Genomic DNA, 16895 nt, shown 5'->3' with positions numbered 1-16895 from the left:
GTTAAAAAAATAATCTTTTTAAGGTATTTCCCAGGCAATAAAAACAGCCCAAGGGTTACATACTAATAAAATATGTAATAGTAGATATTTATACTTATTTGCATAGTTTGCTTTGTAGGAACATCCTTATGATCTTCCTGCTCCCATGTTATTTAGCAATTTCGTACATGAGAGCCAATTTTGAAATTGCTTGCAATAAATCCATTCGCATATGCCCTGTGCAAATTATCATTGCGGCTCACGCAAAGACCAACCAACCCCCACACGGACTTCCATAAAACAAATTGCTGCTGGATCCGGGTTTAAACAGGCATTAATCCTTTAGCACGCGGAACATTATAATAATAAACATACACACGGACGGACGAAGTGAGAGACGAAAAGAGCTAAAATCCTTGACCGTTTGACACCGGGCGCAGCAGGTGAACGTTTACAATCTCTCTGATGGGGAGGTGCTGCGAAATTCCATCGGGCACGGCAATTATTCGCGCGCAGCGATTTCGTAATTAAATGCGATGATCGCGCCCGTCCGCATGATAAATCATTACTCTATTACATATTATATGGTCCCTTTGTGAAAATCATCGACTCATTATAAATGTATAGGTGCTGATGGACCTTGAAGATCATCGGAGCCAAGGTTGCATTCCTTTTCCTTCTTCTTTGCGCTTTTGTTCCTCTCCACGCGAATTAAAAGCAGTGCGCGATGTAATTACTTTTTTGCAAAGATGATAAGGATACTGGCCGCTTATATGACGAGTTAATAGAGCGTTGCGTTTCCTCTTATCCTACTTGTGCGCGAAAGAAAAAGGCGACGTCCGCCGTCAAATTCGCGCGTGCAGCCGTGGATGAAAATCAAACTTACTCTCTCTCCGCTTTTAAATTATGTATCACTGCTAAAATGTGCGATATTTATGGCTTATCATTAATGAAAGTGGAGTATACCAGTCGCCGTGTAATTAAAGCATTTGATTATTTGAAAAGCACCAAAATCTACTTTTTGCTTAGCTAGTCATATAGATAAAGATTGGAAATTAACAGCATTTTTTTACTAGACTAGTTTTTTACTAGCTGCAAAGTGAAATTTCAATTATAAGTAATTGTTTTAATTTTTCTTTACAAACAACCATAATTTTCCAAAAATAATTGTATTAGCGCAATAAAACGTGCAGTGTAATTTAATTTTGTCTATTCCTCCCTGCACAATCCAATAACAAGAAAAATTTAATCAATCAATGAGTTTATTAATGTCAATCGACGGGGCAAAAGAAAATTTAGATGACAGTAAAAATTCCGGAGATAGAAGATCCAAACATCACTTTCACTTGCGAAAATCTTTAAATGCGGCATTTAAAATAATTGTTATTAATCAATAAACCTTCTTGCTGTCTGCCCGGCAGATGTTGTCGTAATCACACGCGGATCAATAAAAGAAACTCTCCACGTCTCACCGGCCCGGCAATCAAGAAAACATGCACACTCTCAAAACTTTTGATTTCACTATTATCGCTCGTAGCTAAAACAAAAGTGGCCGTTTTAGAAATACAACAATTATAAAAAAGGCGTGCATGAAAAATTTCCCTGTCAAACAAACAAACGATCTCAGCTCATCCTTTTCTCCTCTTCACAATTTCACTTTCCAAACTGGCCGCCACTTCTGAAAAGTCGAGATTCATCATCGCAAAGGTTAGGAGAGAAGTACACAATATTTCATGAGCTGACTCGCGTAATTGGAGTCAAGGGGTCACAGACACTTGTTCGCGCACATATAATATGAAATAAGAGAAATATAAATATTTGCATATCACGCATGCATCAGTAAAAGCGGAGAGAATCGCTTTCTTTTGATGCGGTGTGTAAATCATTCACGAGTTATGACCTTATGCATGGTACCATAAATTTACATGATGAAGAAGTCTTCAAATATTGTATTCTTGATTATAAATGAAAAATTGGAAATTTAGATTTAAAGTTTAAAGTACTTTTAAATAGCTTTGAACTTTTATTTAATTTAATGTTGAAATGGATATTTGCAGAATCTAACCTTATTTTATTTATTTACTTAAAATTTAATTATTTATTTGTTTATTTATTTATTTATTCTTCATTGAAATACAGTCAATACAATAAATAAATTATTGAAACGCTCAAATTTTTGAAAAAAAAAACATTGTTATAAATTTTTGATGTTGATAATTGATTTTACAATAATCAGTGTTGAAATTTTGTCAGAGGGGAAAAATATTTTAGTGTGGTTTTATTGTGAAAATTATATCATTCCCAATTAAAAATCAGAAAGATCTATCTTGTCTAAAAATTATAAAATGACACAGAATACATGCAAAATCAATTTAATGCTTTTATTATTTTGCCCCTGTAAAAAAAATTGAGGAATAAACGTTAAAAAAATCTGTTTCCATACATTAACCCTGAGAGGCGAGTAGATTCAATCAAGTCTGTTCTCAACTCCTCAAAGTCGAAGACTCTCTGTTTAATTAGAACGGTGTGTGGAGTGTGTGTTTTATTTATCTGGAACATCGAGTCTCTTCTCGCGAGCCAATTATTCCATGAAACAAGATCGGCCGGTTGCGCTGCAGCGAAATGGAATACTTTGTGTGTATGTTGCTTATCGCGCGGGCATGGAAAGGGAAATGAGCGCTTCGTCGCTTGTCGTGTTTTATGTATATGCGGCGGCTATACCTGTAGCGTAAATTGCGCTCCGAGTTATACACCTGACATGCCTCATTGCTTTTATGACGCTGCTGCACCTTCTCGTAAAGTGACGCTCGTATAATTTTATTTGACACGAGACGCAGCCGCCACATTTTATTTTGCGCCCACCAGTGCAGGCAGGTCTCATAATTCGCGACTTACGGGACCGGCGTGATTACAAGAGATAATGACGTGTCGTTCCTGTGTTTTTTCCGCTGTTAAGAAACAACGGCGCATCCAGCTTGCATGCAAGCGGCCTTCTGCTCTTTTTTTTTAATTAACAGCAAAAATTTCTCTGGAATTCTGCGCAACCTCATCTACGAGCAGTTTTTATCCTTTTGCGAAAGAAGAAATATTTTTGCAGAATCCTTTGCATTCTTTTATAATTGTTTTTATTTGTTCATCTCTGTTCAACATTACACAAGGAATGGAAGAAAATTTTTTCATCGTCACCTTAAATCATCAACTAAATCATCGTCATTCCCTAAAATTCACAAAATTATCAAAATTCTTCAGTAAATATTTAAAATATTTTACCTTGAATTGAGTTTTTTTTTTTAAATTTTAAATCATTCTTGAGCTAAATATGCTTGGCTACAAAATTTTAATTTTGCTTAAACCTTTTGAGTTGTACCTTAAAATTCAAAATTATTTTAACTGAATTGTTAAATTAATGGATTTTTTTAACTCATTGTCCTTTTTGCTCTTTATATTGTGAGCCCATAGTAGTTGAGCCACGCATTTCATCATCACTCTTCCTCTTTCCCTCACTTCAGAACAAGAGCAGAACACAATATAACGCGCAGAGAAAGAGAACATTATGGAACTGCTAATTTGAATGCACCATTGTCCGGCGATGGGAAGATAAGCGGGAGAGAGAAAGAAAAACGGCGCGATTGCCGCGCACAAAAGGAACACCTAGATCGTGTTTTACCAGCAGAAGCATCCCGTACGTTCATTGTGCGTGCAGTGTTTTATTGTTTCTAAATTAAAACACAATGCCGAAACACTCGCGACCTGCAGCCAACATCGCCCCAGCCATTGTTCCGAAAAAAAAAATACTTCTATTCTAATCCGCACCATCACACAAAGTGAGAGAGGAAAACATATTAAATGAAACTTAAAAAAGACCAAAATTTTGGCGAGATAATAAAAAAAATCGTAAAGCTGAAAAATTGCTGGCATTTGCCAAAAAAGTAATAAATTATTCGAATTATAATTAGTTATTATACTTATTATTGTTGTTTATGTGTCCAAATTGTTATATCACATTGTTTAAAAATATTTTTTATTTTTAAAGAAAAGGAATCGTTGTACAAATCGGCACCACCACTAGAAATAATTTTGCTAAAACTTTTGAGATAAAAAAGATCCCATCCACTACAGTGAGCCTAAAAGTTAGTTAAGAATTTTGACCAACTTTTTTACATGTTAATTAATACTAATTTTAATATTTCTTTTTCACAAAACTGAATTTTCCAATTCTACGCAAAAGCGAAACTGTTGTTTAAACTTCTGTGAAAAATAAAATAATTAGCATCATCATCATGTTAACATAAATAATATTTCCGGCGCACCCTCTAATTTACCGTTGTGTACAATTTTTCGCAATTCTGCGTTATTATGCAAATACCAACACGGGCTCATAATGAATTTTTAGGTTTCCAGCGGTGACGACGGCACATTTATTCGTGTGTGTTGGGATAACAGTATTGCAGAAGGCCCGTTGAGAGGTGTGTGCACGCGTTCAGAGTGCACGGCTGTGACTTTGTGTGTTGATTGTGAGTCATTTTGGGATGGAGAATGTGCTCCTTTCAGAGGTTTCGCGCCTCAATCCGCCTCTCCCGTCATTATCATAATCGCAATGACGACACACTTGACAGAGAAGCGAGAATGCAACACAAACATCTGAAGCCTCACAAGACCCTTTAAAAACAACGACCGGCGTCTGCGGTCGACCTTTCTGCTCCGCTTGTTGACTTTGGGGGTCTTTCGGGCGAAAATTCCTCTGCAAGATGAATGAGAACTAAAACGAATTGTTTTCTCTGCACTTTAAAAACATCAGCCTTGTGCCAATTTAATATTTATTTATTTATTCATACTCCAGGAAAACACACAAATTAAATTATTATTTTTCCTTTCTTTTAATATTTTATATTTGACTAAAAATTATTTATCATTTGTTTTAGATTGGAGATTGACCTTCCCAGGAATGAGCATTTCTAATTAAGCTTCGTGGAGATTTTAGGTAAGTCAAATTTACTTGTGCACTTTGTAAAAATCTGCGAAATATCTCAACACAACATTCTGGTGATAAAATGCCAAGGTTAGAAGTTAAATTCCATTAAAACAAGCGGAAATCGGAAATCAATGTGTGGAGGTCACAATGTAAAATAATTAATGATGAAGATTTTTCGCGCCGGGATGAAAACCATAAACATAAAATTTTATATTTTTCATTATCTCATAAAATTCGTAAAAGCCTTGGAGACTCTTTACTGTTAAAAACAGTGCGTTAGGTTTTTTTCAGCGAAATTAATTGCACGTGAATTCTGTTCTTTTGCTGCTCGTTTGGCTGGCGTTGGAATTCACACAGATATTAATCAGACGCTTCCAATTAAAGATAGTTTTTCGCCCGATTTAATTACCGGCCTGAGATTTTCTCATCGTCTCTCTCCTTCACCGGTATGCGCCAGATGTGGCGCGCATTTTCTAGCCGCCGTTATATTATTGTGTGTCGGATTCTTTTTTTTTCTTCCTATTCGCTGAGCAAGCGATCGATTATGCCACACATTTCATTTGCTCGAATGGCTTTTGCACCGGCAATTAAAACAGGCACTGTTATTACCCATCAGCCGACAGAAAGAAAGAACGCACACGGCCGTGAAGGAAAAACGCTTGTTCTCGCTAAGCTGCGAATTTCGATATTGGCGTGCAGAATAAAATTATAACAGCGCCGCTAGCTTCTTGTGTGTTCAAAATTGTGGCAAGGCATCGTTTTCCGATTCTACAAAAGGCGCAGCAGGGCACGACGTTGAATTCAGCCAGTTATCTTGGGCCAAACGAGCGAAATATACAAAAGAGAGGCACAAAGGAGGAGGCGAAGAAGTGTTGCCAAAAATAATTAGCTTGTTATCGCTCAAAGGAGGAACCAATTTCGCATTCAGATTTCAAGCGTATGAAATATGATGAAAATTTTTCTAACTTTTTTCCATTTATGAAGTAAGCAAGCTCATATACTCTTCAAACTGATGTAGAAAAATAAAACTTTTAGATTTATGAGAAAACAAAATTCTATATTCGCAACCAAAATACCCTACCTTTAGCAAAGCTTAAAATGTGAAATATCTCTAAAATTTAAAAAAAAAAAAAAACTTTAAGAAGACTAAATAAATAATTACTGAAAATTCATGTGATTCTAACAATAAATTATCTAAAAGAGATTAAATCCTTGTTAATTGCTATTTTAATTGCAAATAATAAATACTTCTGACGTTTCCCGCACATTTTTTTTTCAATCATTTGAAATTTTGTGTTTTCGATTATGTTTTCATTAAAAAAGTGACTGCTGAAGGCCATCACCATCAGATATCACCTCATTTTTTTCCGAGCTCAAAACCAATGAGAAGACGCCTTCGCTTTTCGCTTTTCGAACATAAATAACATAATTGCTTTGGAAAGCATGCACACGTGAACGACTTGCGGTTTTGTTCGCATTGTGTTTTGCGTAGAGTGGACATGCACGAGATGGATACGCTCGCCCGCCGGTGGCCATGCATGCGATCTCAGGCGGTCCACGTTGATATAATACGATCCTTTGTTGTTATTATTTTTTTAGACGCGGCCTGTAAGGCAGATTGAATGCAGGGAGGCAAGATTGCATGTAAATGAAGTTTGATGGCACGTTCAGATTTTTTTAACTCCTTAACTTGCTACATTTCTTTCAAATGGAAATAAATAGTGAAAAAAGCCGGAAATCTTCCACAATCGTTTCCCTTTTGAAAAAAGTGATTTGAATGAACCATTTTAACAAGTGGGAAATAAAATGGAGAAATTCTGTGAAAAGAGCTCTTCCTTTCCAATCGTAAAATTGTTAGGCTGCGATCGAACCATATAACAATAATCGTTATTATTATACGATTATTGACTTTTCCTATTAAACTGCGCTCACGAGCGGGCAGATGAAATTTCACTGGTGGAGCAACTCGGTGTGTTGTGGTAGGATGCTGAATAATTACAGTGTCTGTTTGGCCGTACGGAGAGAGAGAGAGAGAGATACATACACAAAGCAATAATCAGTCGCTATGGCATGTGATAATAAGAGACATTACATACACAGGCAAGCGGCGATATAAGTGTGGGAACCACATGGCTGCCAGAGTAACCAGGTCAGCCGTCCGAGAGAGAGAGAGAGAAAGAAGCTAGACGCATTTCTCTTTGCAACAATAGCAGCGAGCAGTGCATCGCGTCAAGTCGGCTTTGGATTCGAGTTTCGTCACCGTCTGCTGCTGAAGCTGCGACAAACTAGCTGACTAATTCACCGTGCCTCGCTATTATGATCATATAGGTGCATGAGTAATTCGCGGAAAGTGGGAAATTCTTTGTCATTTATTCGTGCCGTGCTAAAAAGTAGGATAGGATTAGAGGAAGAACCGCAATGAAATACATCTTTAGAAAAATAAAATATTAAATTATTAAAAAAAAAAAGGTTAAAAAGCAAATCTTTTAAAATTTAATTTAATATTTATGAAAATGCACTTCAACCAAGAAGTTTAAAATAATAAATTTATAATTCTTGATTTGAACACCAATCCCTAACTTATTTTTAAGTGATGGATATAAATTTGAGATATTTTTCCATAATGCACCATTAAATCCAAATTAGGAAATAAAGTTGAAATTTCTGACTCAGGTCTCGTAAATTACAGGATTGTCTAGTTCTATGAACTAAATTTCTTTTGAATTTCTTTGAATATCATTTTTGCTTATAATGTTATAATTGAAATTCAAGGAAAGGATGGGTTGCTAATGTAATGAGCAAGCTGACCTATTCTATATAAGGTGTTTGCTGCACTAATAGTCAGCAACTTAATTTAACAAGCAAACAAATTTTGAAACTCGTTGGCCCCAAATCATTCGAGGAGAGTGACTTTTTATGACAGAAGAAGAAAAGCTAATCCTTTCAAAAAATATTTTCCTCTCAGCCGGTCCAGAATTAATGCTCTACCATTAATTTTGCACTTCCTAATTAAGCTTGTAAACAAACCTCGAGGTTTGTGACCTCTCTCTTTCTTTCATAGAGATCAGTTTGAAAGCCATCGTGGCCACTTTTCCCCCAAATATGGCAAACACCTGTTTCTCTTTCGCTACTTTCCAGGGTATTGTTTCGCGTCCCTTTCGAAAAATAAAACACATCTCTCTGGTCGTCCTCTATTTTTGTACACTGTTGTTGTTGTTGTGCGCGCACTTTTCTATTATTGACGCGCGTAAAGTCACGATCAGTTGTTGGCAGGTCACAAGGAGCATCTCTTGAGAACCGATTCATTATTTGCGACACACACTACTGCGTGCACGGCTCATCTTGCCGGCCTCAGGCCCTTTATTGAGCGTATCATCGCTGCTTTCTCTCCCCGTGTGTGCATAAACAATTTTTCCTCTTTTCGCCGCCGTACAAAACGGTCAAGTCATGCTTATTTTCACTGGTGTATGTTTGCTTGTAAAACAACATGTCCCAATTTGTCCTCCTCTTTAGAGTGCTTTTCTCCTTTCATCCGAAAAAAAGAATCAATGGAATTTTCTTTCGCTCCTTTCGTTGCAACAATGGTTTTATTGCCCTCTCGCTCGATTCCGCAGCCCGCAGGACAAAAAAAAGAGAAAGGTGTGGGTGGTTTGGCCGACGCGGCTGCTGCGCCGCGAATATTAATTCGAAAAGAGCGTTTATTCAAATCAAGCCGAGAGGAAGCGAGCGAGTGTACAAACAACCGCGGCTGGCAACTTTTACGACGGAGTGCTCTAATGAATAATTAATGAACCTTTTTTTTCAACGTAAATCCTCTCCTGAGAGGAAAAAAGCACGTTGTTAGAGTGGAAATCGAAAGTGCGAAGTTTAATGACTGCAATAAAAGAGATAAAAATTCCTTTTTAAATTTTCTCGGGCAATGAGGAAGCTCGGATTTTACTGTTCGTCAATCGCTCGCTTCACGGTTCAAAGGCTGTGGGATTTTGGAATTGAGGCAAAAAATCGCCGATAAAGCACAGCAGCCACCTTTGGGACAAAAGAACCAAACTGTCGCGCAGCCGGCCTTTGTTCGATCGCGCTAAAAACGGGATGGAGAGGTTCGCAGCTGGTGGTGTGCAGCTCCGATTGTGCAATTCCGCTGATTGGCGAAGCCGCTAATTGTTCTGCCAAACAAGAGCCGACTGAGAGAGAATACAAATATCTGCGTGCTTGAGCAACTGTTACTCAACTGAAAACCGAGGGACAAACCACTTGGCAGGATGCTAATGGCCTCTTAATTTGCCTAAGTGTCCAAGTTAAAAAGTGCGTAGAATCGAAGGCCCCTCTCACAAATTTTCAGAGCGAGGAGAGAGCAAGAGGAAGTGAATTCGGAGCCTTGTGTATTGTTAATAGGCGATTGAACGTAAAACATTATATATTTTTTTTTAAAAGCCTGAAAGAGGTTTTTATGATACCGGCCAATTACTTTATGCGCCAATTCACATGGATTGTTGCAAAATTCAATGGCACGTGCTGGCGTTCATTTTTCAACATTCAGCGCATAACTTTTAATCACGCTGTAACAAAACGCAAATTCAGTTGACTGCACACAAATAATATAGCTAAGTAACAAAATTTTAATCCTGAATTATAAATTTTGTCCAACTGGCTAATAGTGCGGTTAACTTTATATTTCCTTAATGTCAATATTACTCAAAATAAAAAATTTGCTCAAGACCTACAATACCACAAATTAATTATTCCCATAATAATTTTCTAAATTTGAATATTTAATAATTTTTTATATAAAATTTTATATTATTTAAATTTAAAAAAAAGTTTATTGAATTTTGGAGATTTAAAACACAATAAATTATAAAATATTAAAAATTTTCATTCTTAATATTTATAACTATTCGCTGCATGATAAAGAAGTAATAAAATAAATACGATTTCTACAGGTTTATAATTATCGAAAGTTCTAACAAAAACTCAAATTGTGCTTCTAATCTACCTTGTAATTATTTTTAATTGTACTGGGCTAAATATTATCCTGAAAGTTGATAGTTATAAAATATGCAAATAATTTTATTTATACCAGAAATATCCCAGTTACTGCTTAATTTATTTGATAGAAAAACTTATTATAAAAACTTTAAAAAAATTAATGATACATTTTTAATGCCAATAATAACAATTAAATTTTTTTTGTGAAGTAAAAAAGAGACGATTGTATGTTAATTTATATTTAAAATCAGCAGACCTTGAAATTTGCAAGTTTTTCGCAAGAGTATAGAACCGCAGGGCGCCACATGAAAAACAAGTGCGCACCCGTACACAACTGCACAGAGGCGGCGAAGGAAAAAGTCGTCGCGTCGGTGGACAAAACAAAGCACTCAGCGACCGCTAATCATATTAGAGGAGCAGTGAGAGTGTTCGGCGTGACACGGAGGAAGTGCGCACCAAAGGAGTCTCTCTTTATAATGGGAGATAAGCGCCTATTGCTCTTGGCCAGCGAAAGAAATCTTCGGCTCGTCATAATAATATCAGAAAACGCTCCTCTTCCTGATGCTGCACGTTCAACGTGATCCATTATTATTTGAAAAACAAAAAGCTGCAACGGCGGTGACTTCTCTCATTCACAGCGAGTGACCAGCCTGCTCGAACGGGGAGGCCTTTTGAAAGGAGAGAAAACAACCGGGAAAAGTTTTTAATTCCGTTTTGATTGTCTAATTAAACGAATTGGGCCAAAGTTGTAAACCTGGAAAGGAGTTGCATTCAAATTTAGAATTAGGAGAGCAGCTTAATTAACAAAGGTGATTTGCATCAGAGTGGCTGCGTAAATAGACCGCGCCGCCGCTTTATTATATTACGAGAGTGCGAACGAATACTTCTTATAACAAGGAGACTAACTGGCACTGCAATAAAGCAACACACAATATAATATTGAAATTACGATCCTTGAGTGCGGAGCTCAGAGATGAGGATAATAAAGTTTTATGCTCATTACGATAATCATGAATGAGTGCACTGCAAATGAAAGAAAGCAGCGATCGTAATGAGTAATGACTTTTCATGCTGTCATACTCACCCTACTTTTCAAATGCAATTATTCATTTACACACGGTGTTTTTATTATTTGTTATAACATGGTACGGATACTACGGATATAGAAAGAGTAACTCTAAAAATAAATCAAACTACTGGCTTGAAAAAGATGGAAAATTTTATTTTTAAATAGTAAATGGAGCTAAATAAGATTATTTTTGTCTTGGATGTAAAAGAATTTCATTGTTAAAATTTCATAACTGTACAATGTACATAAGGGATGAGAAAATTAAGTGATCCGCTAATTTGTTGGAAATAAACTTAATTAATATTAAAAGACCAATTATCTAATTTTTATGTCAAAAGTCAACTATTTAGAATCGCCAAGAATTACCTATTTGAAAAAAAATAAGCCATTTAATTTTTCACAAAAATTTTCTATTTAAAAAATTTAAATATATTTTAAGTAAAAAAAAAATACTGTATATTTATCAATTTCCACTTCTATTTTGCTTTATTTGCCTAAAATCACATAATGAAAATTGAAATATAATTAAATAAAAAAAAATCACAAATTTTTGATTCTGAAATTAAATTTATACTTAATTCAAAACGTGGACACTTCCCATGATTTTCACGTGCCATGATGGAATTGCTAAGTGGCTAAAAATTTCAGCGTCCCCTAGTGGTCCTTCGTAATCAAAATGCAGGATCGATACTGCAGCATGAAGTGTTGACGCGCTGTGTATAATATCTAACGACGGGCGCGCGAGTCATTAATTAAAGAGCTAATTATCGGCGGGGCAGATCAGTTCTGTTAGTGGCCTGTTTGCTCGTCGGTGCTGCTCCGACCTAACTGCGCGCTGCACAGGCCGAAATGAAAATTCATTGCGCTGCAAATTAAAACCGCACACATTGTTGAGCAGCGTACCCATATTATATCCGTAAATAAAGTGCACGCCAGAGACTGTTTATGTCGGTTGCATATGGATCTGGTGCAGCTCGTGGGGAACAATGGGCGATGAAAAAATTCACGCCTCGCAGCTCAGAGGCGCGCGCGCGGGTGCAAAGAACCAGCAGCACTCTTTGACAATGGCAATTAAACAAAGCATTTTAGACGCAAAATTTTGTTTTAGGAAGTTAACGGGATCAGTTTTCTTTCTCGTCCCGCTGCCTGATGCTTATTAAAACGCGATTCTTATCGGATTTGCTCGAGTATGGCGCGCGCTTTCTTGCTTTCTGACGAACTCGCAGAGAAGTCCAAAGAGAGGAGGATTGAAAGGTGCTCTATCTTTGGTGATGACAGGGACCATTTACGGGAGGGAGCCAAAGACACCTTCTACCCTTCTGGGATTTTTTTTATAAAACTTTTTAGTTATAATAATTATAATTAAATAAATATTATTTAAAGCAGAAGATTCAAGGGTAGATATCATAAATTTCCTGAAAATTCAACTCAATTCATGGTTTCCGTGTTTTTTGCAATTTAAGTTTGTAAGATGTAATATTTACGATGAATTAATTACATTAAAATGATTAAAAATACTGATTAAAAATACTTCCTCGCATGTGACAAATTGATACATTTCTATCTAGTTGAGATAAATTTATGCTGGTTATGATCTTTAATTATTATTAGGTAAAGAATTACTAATTGATATTTATTACATCACAGAGAAAAGTTTGCAAGGAATTAAAGAATAAAAAATTTTAAAAATATCTAATTATAAATAATAAAATTTTATAATTAAATGTTAAAAATTACTTGATAAATGAATGAAAAAATTGCAAATTTAATAATGTTAATATATTAATTGAAAATATTTTGTTGCTTAATAGCAATTTTATTTTAAAAATATCTCTATCTTTTTAATGAAAAGGCACGCTGATAGTTGCAAATGGTGATAATTAATGCATAATATGTACTGGAATCCAAAATTATATTATTATTAAAAACAAAATAAAGTGATAAGATTATTGTTCAAATATGTATCATTATAGCAGAACTCATAAGTCCATAGCTCGAGATAATATGTACAGTTATTTCAAACTGCTTTAAATTAATTGTTGTACAAACAACTCTCTTGGTGGAAAACTTTAGATTTGACTTTTGCGTGATTTACGTTTAAAGTTCTCTCCAAAATAAATCACACACATTTTGCGGCAACGCACGCTCGGCTGCTCCATAAATTCAATTTTCTCCGCGATGGAAATTTTCTCACCAAAAATTCGCGCATGAAATTAAGCCGCAGCCAGCGCAGCTCCTCTTTTTTTTCAGGAAACAAAGGGTAGCGCGAGGAGATGGTCTGCGGCTGGAAGAGCGGCAATAAACGAAATCCACAGGAGGCATACGCAAGTCACGAACGAGAATGGAAAAATTGAATTTCGAATAAATAAAATATCAGCAGCTCGTCTGACAATCAACGTTGTTTATTTTCACATTTGTGCATGTTTGTACATTCCGAATGCGGCGGCGGCGGCGGACGAGCGTGTAAAATTCACTTTCCTCCTGACAGCTATATTACCGAGCTCCTTTTTTTTTATTTTAAATATTTTATAAAGATGCTCTCTCGCGGCGTGCATTCCCATTGTGCTGCATGTGAGACGCCGTTATGCCTTTTCCACCTGGGCGCTCTGCCTTCAGTGTGTAATTTTCGCCTCTACGTTTTCGGCGTGTTTTGTCATGTGGCACCGCGCGGCCGCGGGTGCCACACTGTGACGTCACGCGCAGGTCATTCCCATTTTCGGTGCTCAACTATTGTTGGAAATCGTCGGTGCCGTCTGCCGTGTCGTAGGTTATTCGCGCGACTCGTGCAGATGTTCCGCCGCGATGCCTGCTAATTCGACGCGAAAATCTTGATCACCGCGAGAAAACGTGGTGGAGAGACTTTCGTCGAGTTACAATTTGCCCGTGAACCTGAAAATCGCCGAGTTGGCGAACAATTAAACAAAAGTAACGAGCACTTACTCTCACGAGAAAAATTCAACCGCTTAAAATTCACACTTTCTTCCGTGGCAACAATAAAAAATAATAAAGATATTTGAAAAAATTTTCAATATTTTGTCCACACTATATAATTACACAAATGATACACCGACTGCAATACTTCCAGATTTATCAAAATTTATTTTTAATGCTATACACATTTTTTGTAGAACACTTTCGCATAATATAGAAAGCCTTGCAAGTTTCATTATTACTTGATTTAAATTTATCCTTTGCCCTCGAATCTATTTTTTTAAATCGTTACTCTTCTTTAAGATTCTTCAGATTGTGGACCCTTCGCACACATAGTAGGTTGCATACGTACAAATCAAGTCATACCATGCGTTTTTGCTGTCATTTATGCAAATATTATGTTTTTTTAAATGCCAAAATTTAATATTTACAAGTAAATTAGACATCTTTCTAGTGGAAGTTGTGCGGGTTCCCCTGGACCCCACGTCCGATAAGTTACATTTGCTCCGTTGGCCCAATGGTCGTAATACGTCTCATTTATGCAATTCAAAGACATCCACACATACTGCGGTTCCAGGCCTAACAATTCATTGTGTTAGAATTTTTTTTTTAATATTTTTCATATGAGTTACCTGTATTATATATGAATGAGCGAATGCACTTGTCTTCCTCTGGTGTTTCCGCAGTTGCAAGATCCATTCCACTTTTTCCACACTCCAATCGTGCTGCAGCCCAAGATTTCTATAACCAGTCATCAGCAATAATAAATAAATAAATAGCTATTTATTTACTTTGTCTTGAGTAAGCGAATAACGCGAAGAAGCTTGAAGAAATTAATTAAATAAATGTGAAAAAACAATTAATTAAAAAAAATCACTTGCTGGACAGCCTATTGAGGCTGCTGGGCTGGATATATTTTTTGACGGTTCGCAAGCAAAAAAGTTGATGTCGGTGCACAATTGATTTTTCCACTTGCCACCCCTTTAATTATGAAATGCAGTGGTTTACATGATAGAAAGATCAAAATTAATATTGAAAATTACGACGACGAGACGCAGAACTGCTTTGCTAAGGAGGTCGGATATCCATTTTCCCACTGCACATATGACAGATTGTTTTTATTCACCCACTTAAATGAACTCTGCCCAATGGAACTAAGGCCAATCCAAAACGTGTCCTGAAATCGACCTACACTTTATAATTTTAACAGCGCGTTAAATAAAAACAAATGCAATTACTTTGATTTTTCAAGTAAGCAGAAAAACAATTTTCTTTTGACTGAGAATCAATAACGGCCAGGTCCATTCCAATTCTGTTACAATCCAATCGGGCACTTTCCCAAGTAGTCTGATCAAAAAATGATAAATCGATGCAATTAACTGAATTAGCATTAAAACGATTCTCTTACATAAACCATTGAAATATTAAATATATTAAAATCTAAAAATTTTCAAGTACATATCCGTAAAAAATAAGGAAAAATAAATTATTTTTTACTTGGACAAGGCGTTGTGGTCGTTATAGTGGTAGTTGTTGTACTCGTCGTTGTTGAAGTAGTGCTTGTGGTTGTAGTCGTTGAAGTTGTTGGGGTAGTAGAAGTTGTTGGGGTAGTAGAAGTTGTTGGGGTAGTTGAAGTTGTTGGGGTAGTTGAAGTTGTTGGGATAGTTGAAGTCGTGGTTGACGTTATTGGGGTAGTTGTGGTCGTGGTTGAAGTGATTGAGATAATTTCTGTCGCGATTGAAGATATTGGGGTAGTATCTGTCGTGGTTAAAGTTGTCAGGGTAGTCGTGGCAGATGAAGATGTGCTTGTGCTCTCATCCACTATCATATCTAGTTATAATATTTTAGACAAAACTTCAAATAATTTTTATTTAATTGATTTGGAAGAGATAATTATAACTTTTTCTATAATTCAATAATTATATTTTCTACCATTTGTTAGAGGTGTAGTCAATTCTGTCGAAATAATAAAAGTTGTTACATCTTCAAGTGTGGTCGACTCTTCAAAGTGTGTGGTTCCTTCTGAAGTAGCAGGTGTATTTCTTTGTACATTGAATTAATATTATGTGGATTTCATTGATTATAATATTACGTTGTTGGTTGATCTGTAGATTTTTCTTCAACCGTTTTTAGACTTTCAGTAGTTTTTAATAGTGTAGAAGTGCTGCAGTTTCGGTGGCCACAGCATTTTATAATCCTCAATCGAGTTAATTTTCTTGTATTTGAAAATTTTACAACAACTTTTGATTTTCGCCCAACTGAAGACAGCACTCTAGTTTGGATTCCTTCTGTTCGGAAATGAATATTTACAAAAATTGAAGAGAATCAATCCAATTTGAAATTTTACTACTATGGTTGAGTGTGTCAGAATTAGCTGATAAATCGGACAGTATAAAGAGTGTTATGAAAGTGACCTGCAACAAAAAATAAATGCAGTGGTTTAATTTGCAAAATTCGAAAACACAACACACCAAATTAGTGAGTGCTATTCGTGCCATACTGCCATCACACTAGTTTACAACTTTACTGTTTTGTGAAATTTAGCGATTTTTGATGCGCATCAGCTATCACAGATTCACATCCGGAAGCAACATATACCTCGCACAAATTAACAGGACGAGTCAGTTGTGGAAATCTCCATAAATTTTTCTCTATTGCACAAAAATTGGATGTCAAATATTTTGTTATGTAATCACAAAAATGTACAAATGAAGTGTCTGGGAAGAATCAGGGAAGAATAATTTATTTGATTTTATCAAATCGAACTTACTAAAAGTGTTCAAAAATAATAACATAAATATTATAATTTATCTAAATTAAAAGAAATAAGCTCATGAAACCTTTCCATTTTAACAATGTTGTAAAATATTTTGAACTTTGCGTAATCAAAGAAGTACAAATTGACATTTACTACAGCATTATTTCATAATATTGAATTAAGAAATTTATGTCTGTTCT

The 16895-nt window shown here is 35.9% G+C and overlaps 2 protein-coding genes across 4 annotated transcripts in view; one reads left to right on the top strand and one right to left on the bottom strand.

Annotated features, from left to right (window-relative positions):
- LOC132197235 (uncharacterized) overlaps positions 1–16895 on the top strand; it is a 51524-nt gene that overhangs the window by 13630 nt on the left and 20999 nt on the right. For all 3 annotated transcript variants that reach the window (XM_059620382.1, XM_059620383.1, XM_059620381.1), the window contains exon 2: positions 4902–4960. The gene's annotated coding sequence lies outside the window, so the exon portion shown is untranslated. The remainder of the gene's footprint in view (positions 1–4901; positions 4961–16895) is intronic.
- LOC132197663 (macrophage mannose receptor 1-like) lies at positions 14169–16346 on the bottom strand. Its single transcript, XM_059621078.1, has 12 exons — positions 16285–16346; positions 16030–16225; positions 15870–15979; positions 15435–15767; positions 15346–15377; positions 15176–15284; positions 14981–15125; positions 14815–14918; positions 14729–14760; positions 14570–14678; positions 14369–14516; positions 14169–14315 (listed from the first exon to the last, which is right to left on the bottom strand). Exons 4-12 carry the CDS (start codon positions 15763–15765, stop codon positions 14246–14248), a joined length of 1080 nt encoding a protein of 359 aa, XP_059477061.1. The 5' UTR covers positions 15766–15767; positions 15870–15979; positions 16030–16225; positions 16285–16346; the 3' UTR covers positions 14169–14245.

Source organism: Neocloeon triangulifer, unplaced genomic scaffold (assembly GCF_031216515.1).
Source record: "Neocloeon triangulifer isolate White Clay Creek 2 clone unplaced genomic scaffold, ASM3121651v1 ptg000012l, whole genome shotgun sequence".
NCBI classification, from domain to species: Eukaryota; Metazoa; Arthropoda; class Insecta; order Ephemeroptera; family Baetidae; genus Neocloeon; species Neocloeon triangulifer.
The sequence above is the reverse complement of the archived record's forward strand: the minus strand, read 5'-3'. Positions and strand labels throughout refer to the sequence as shown.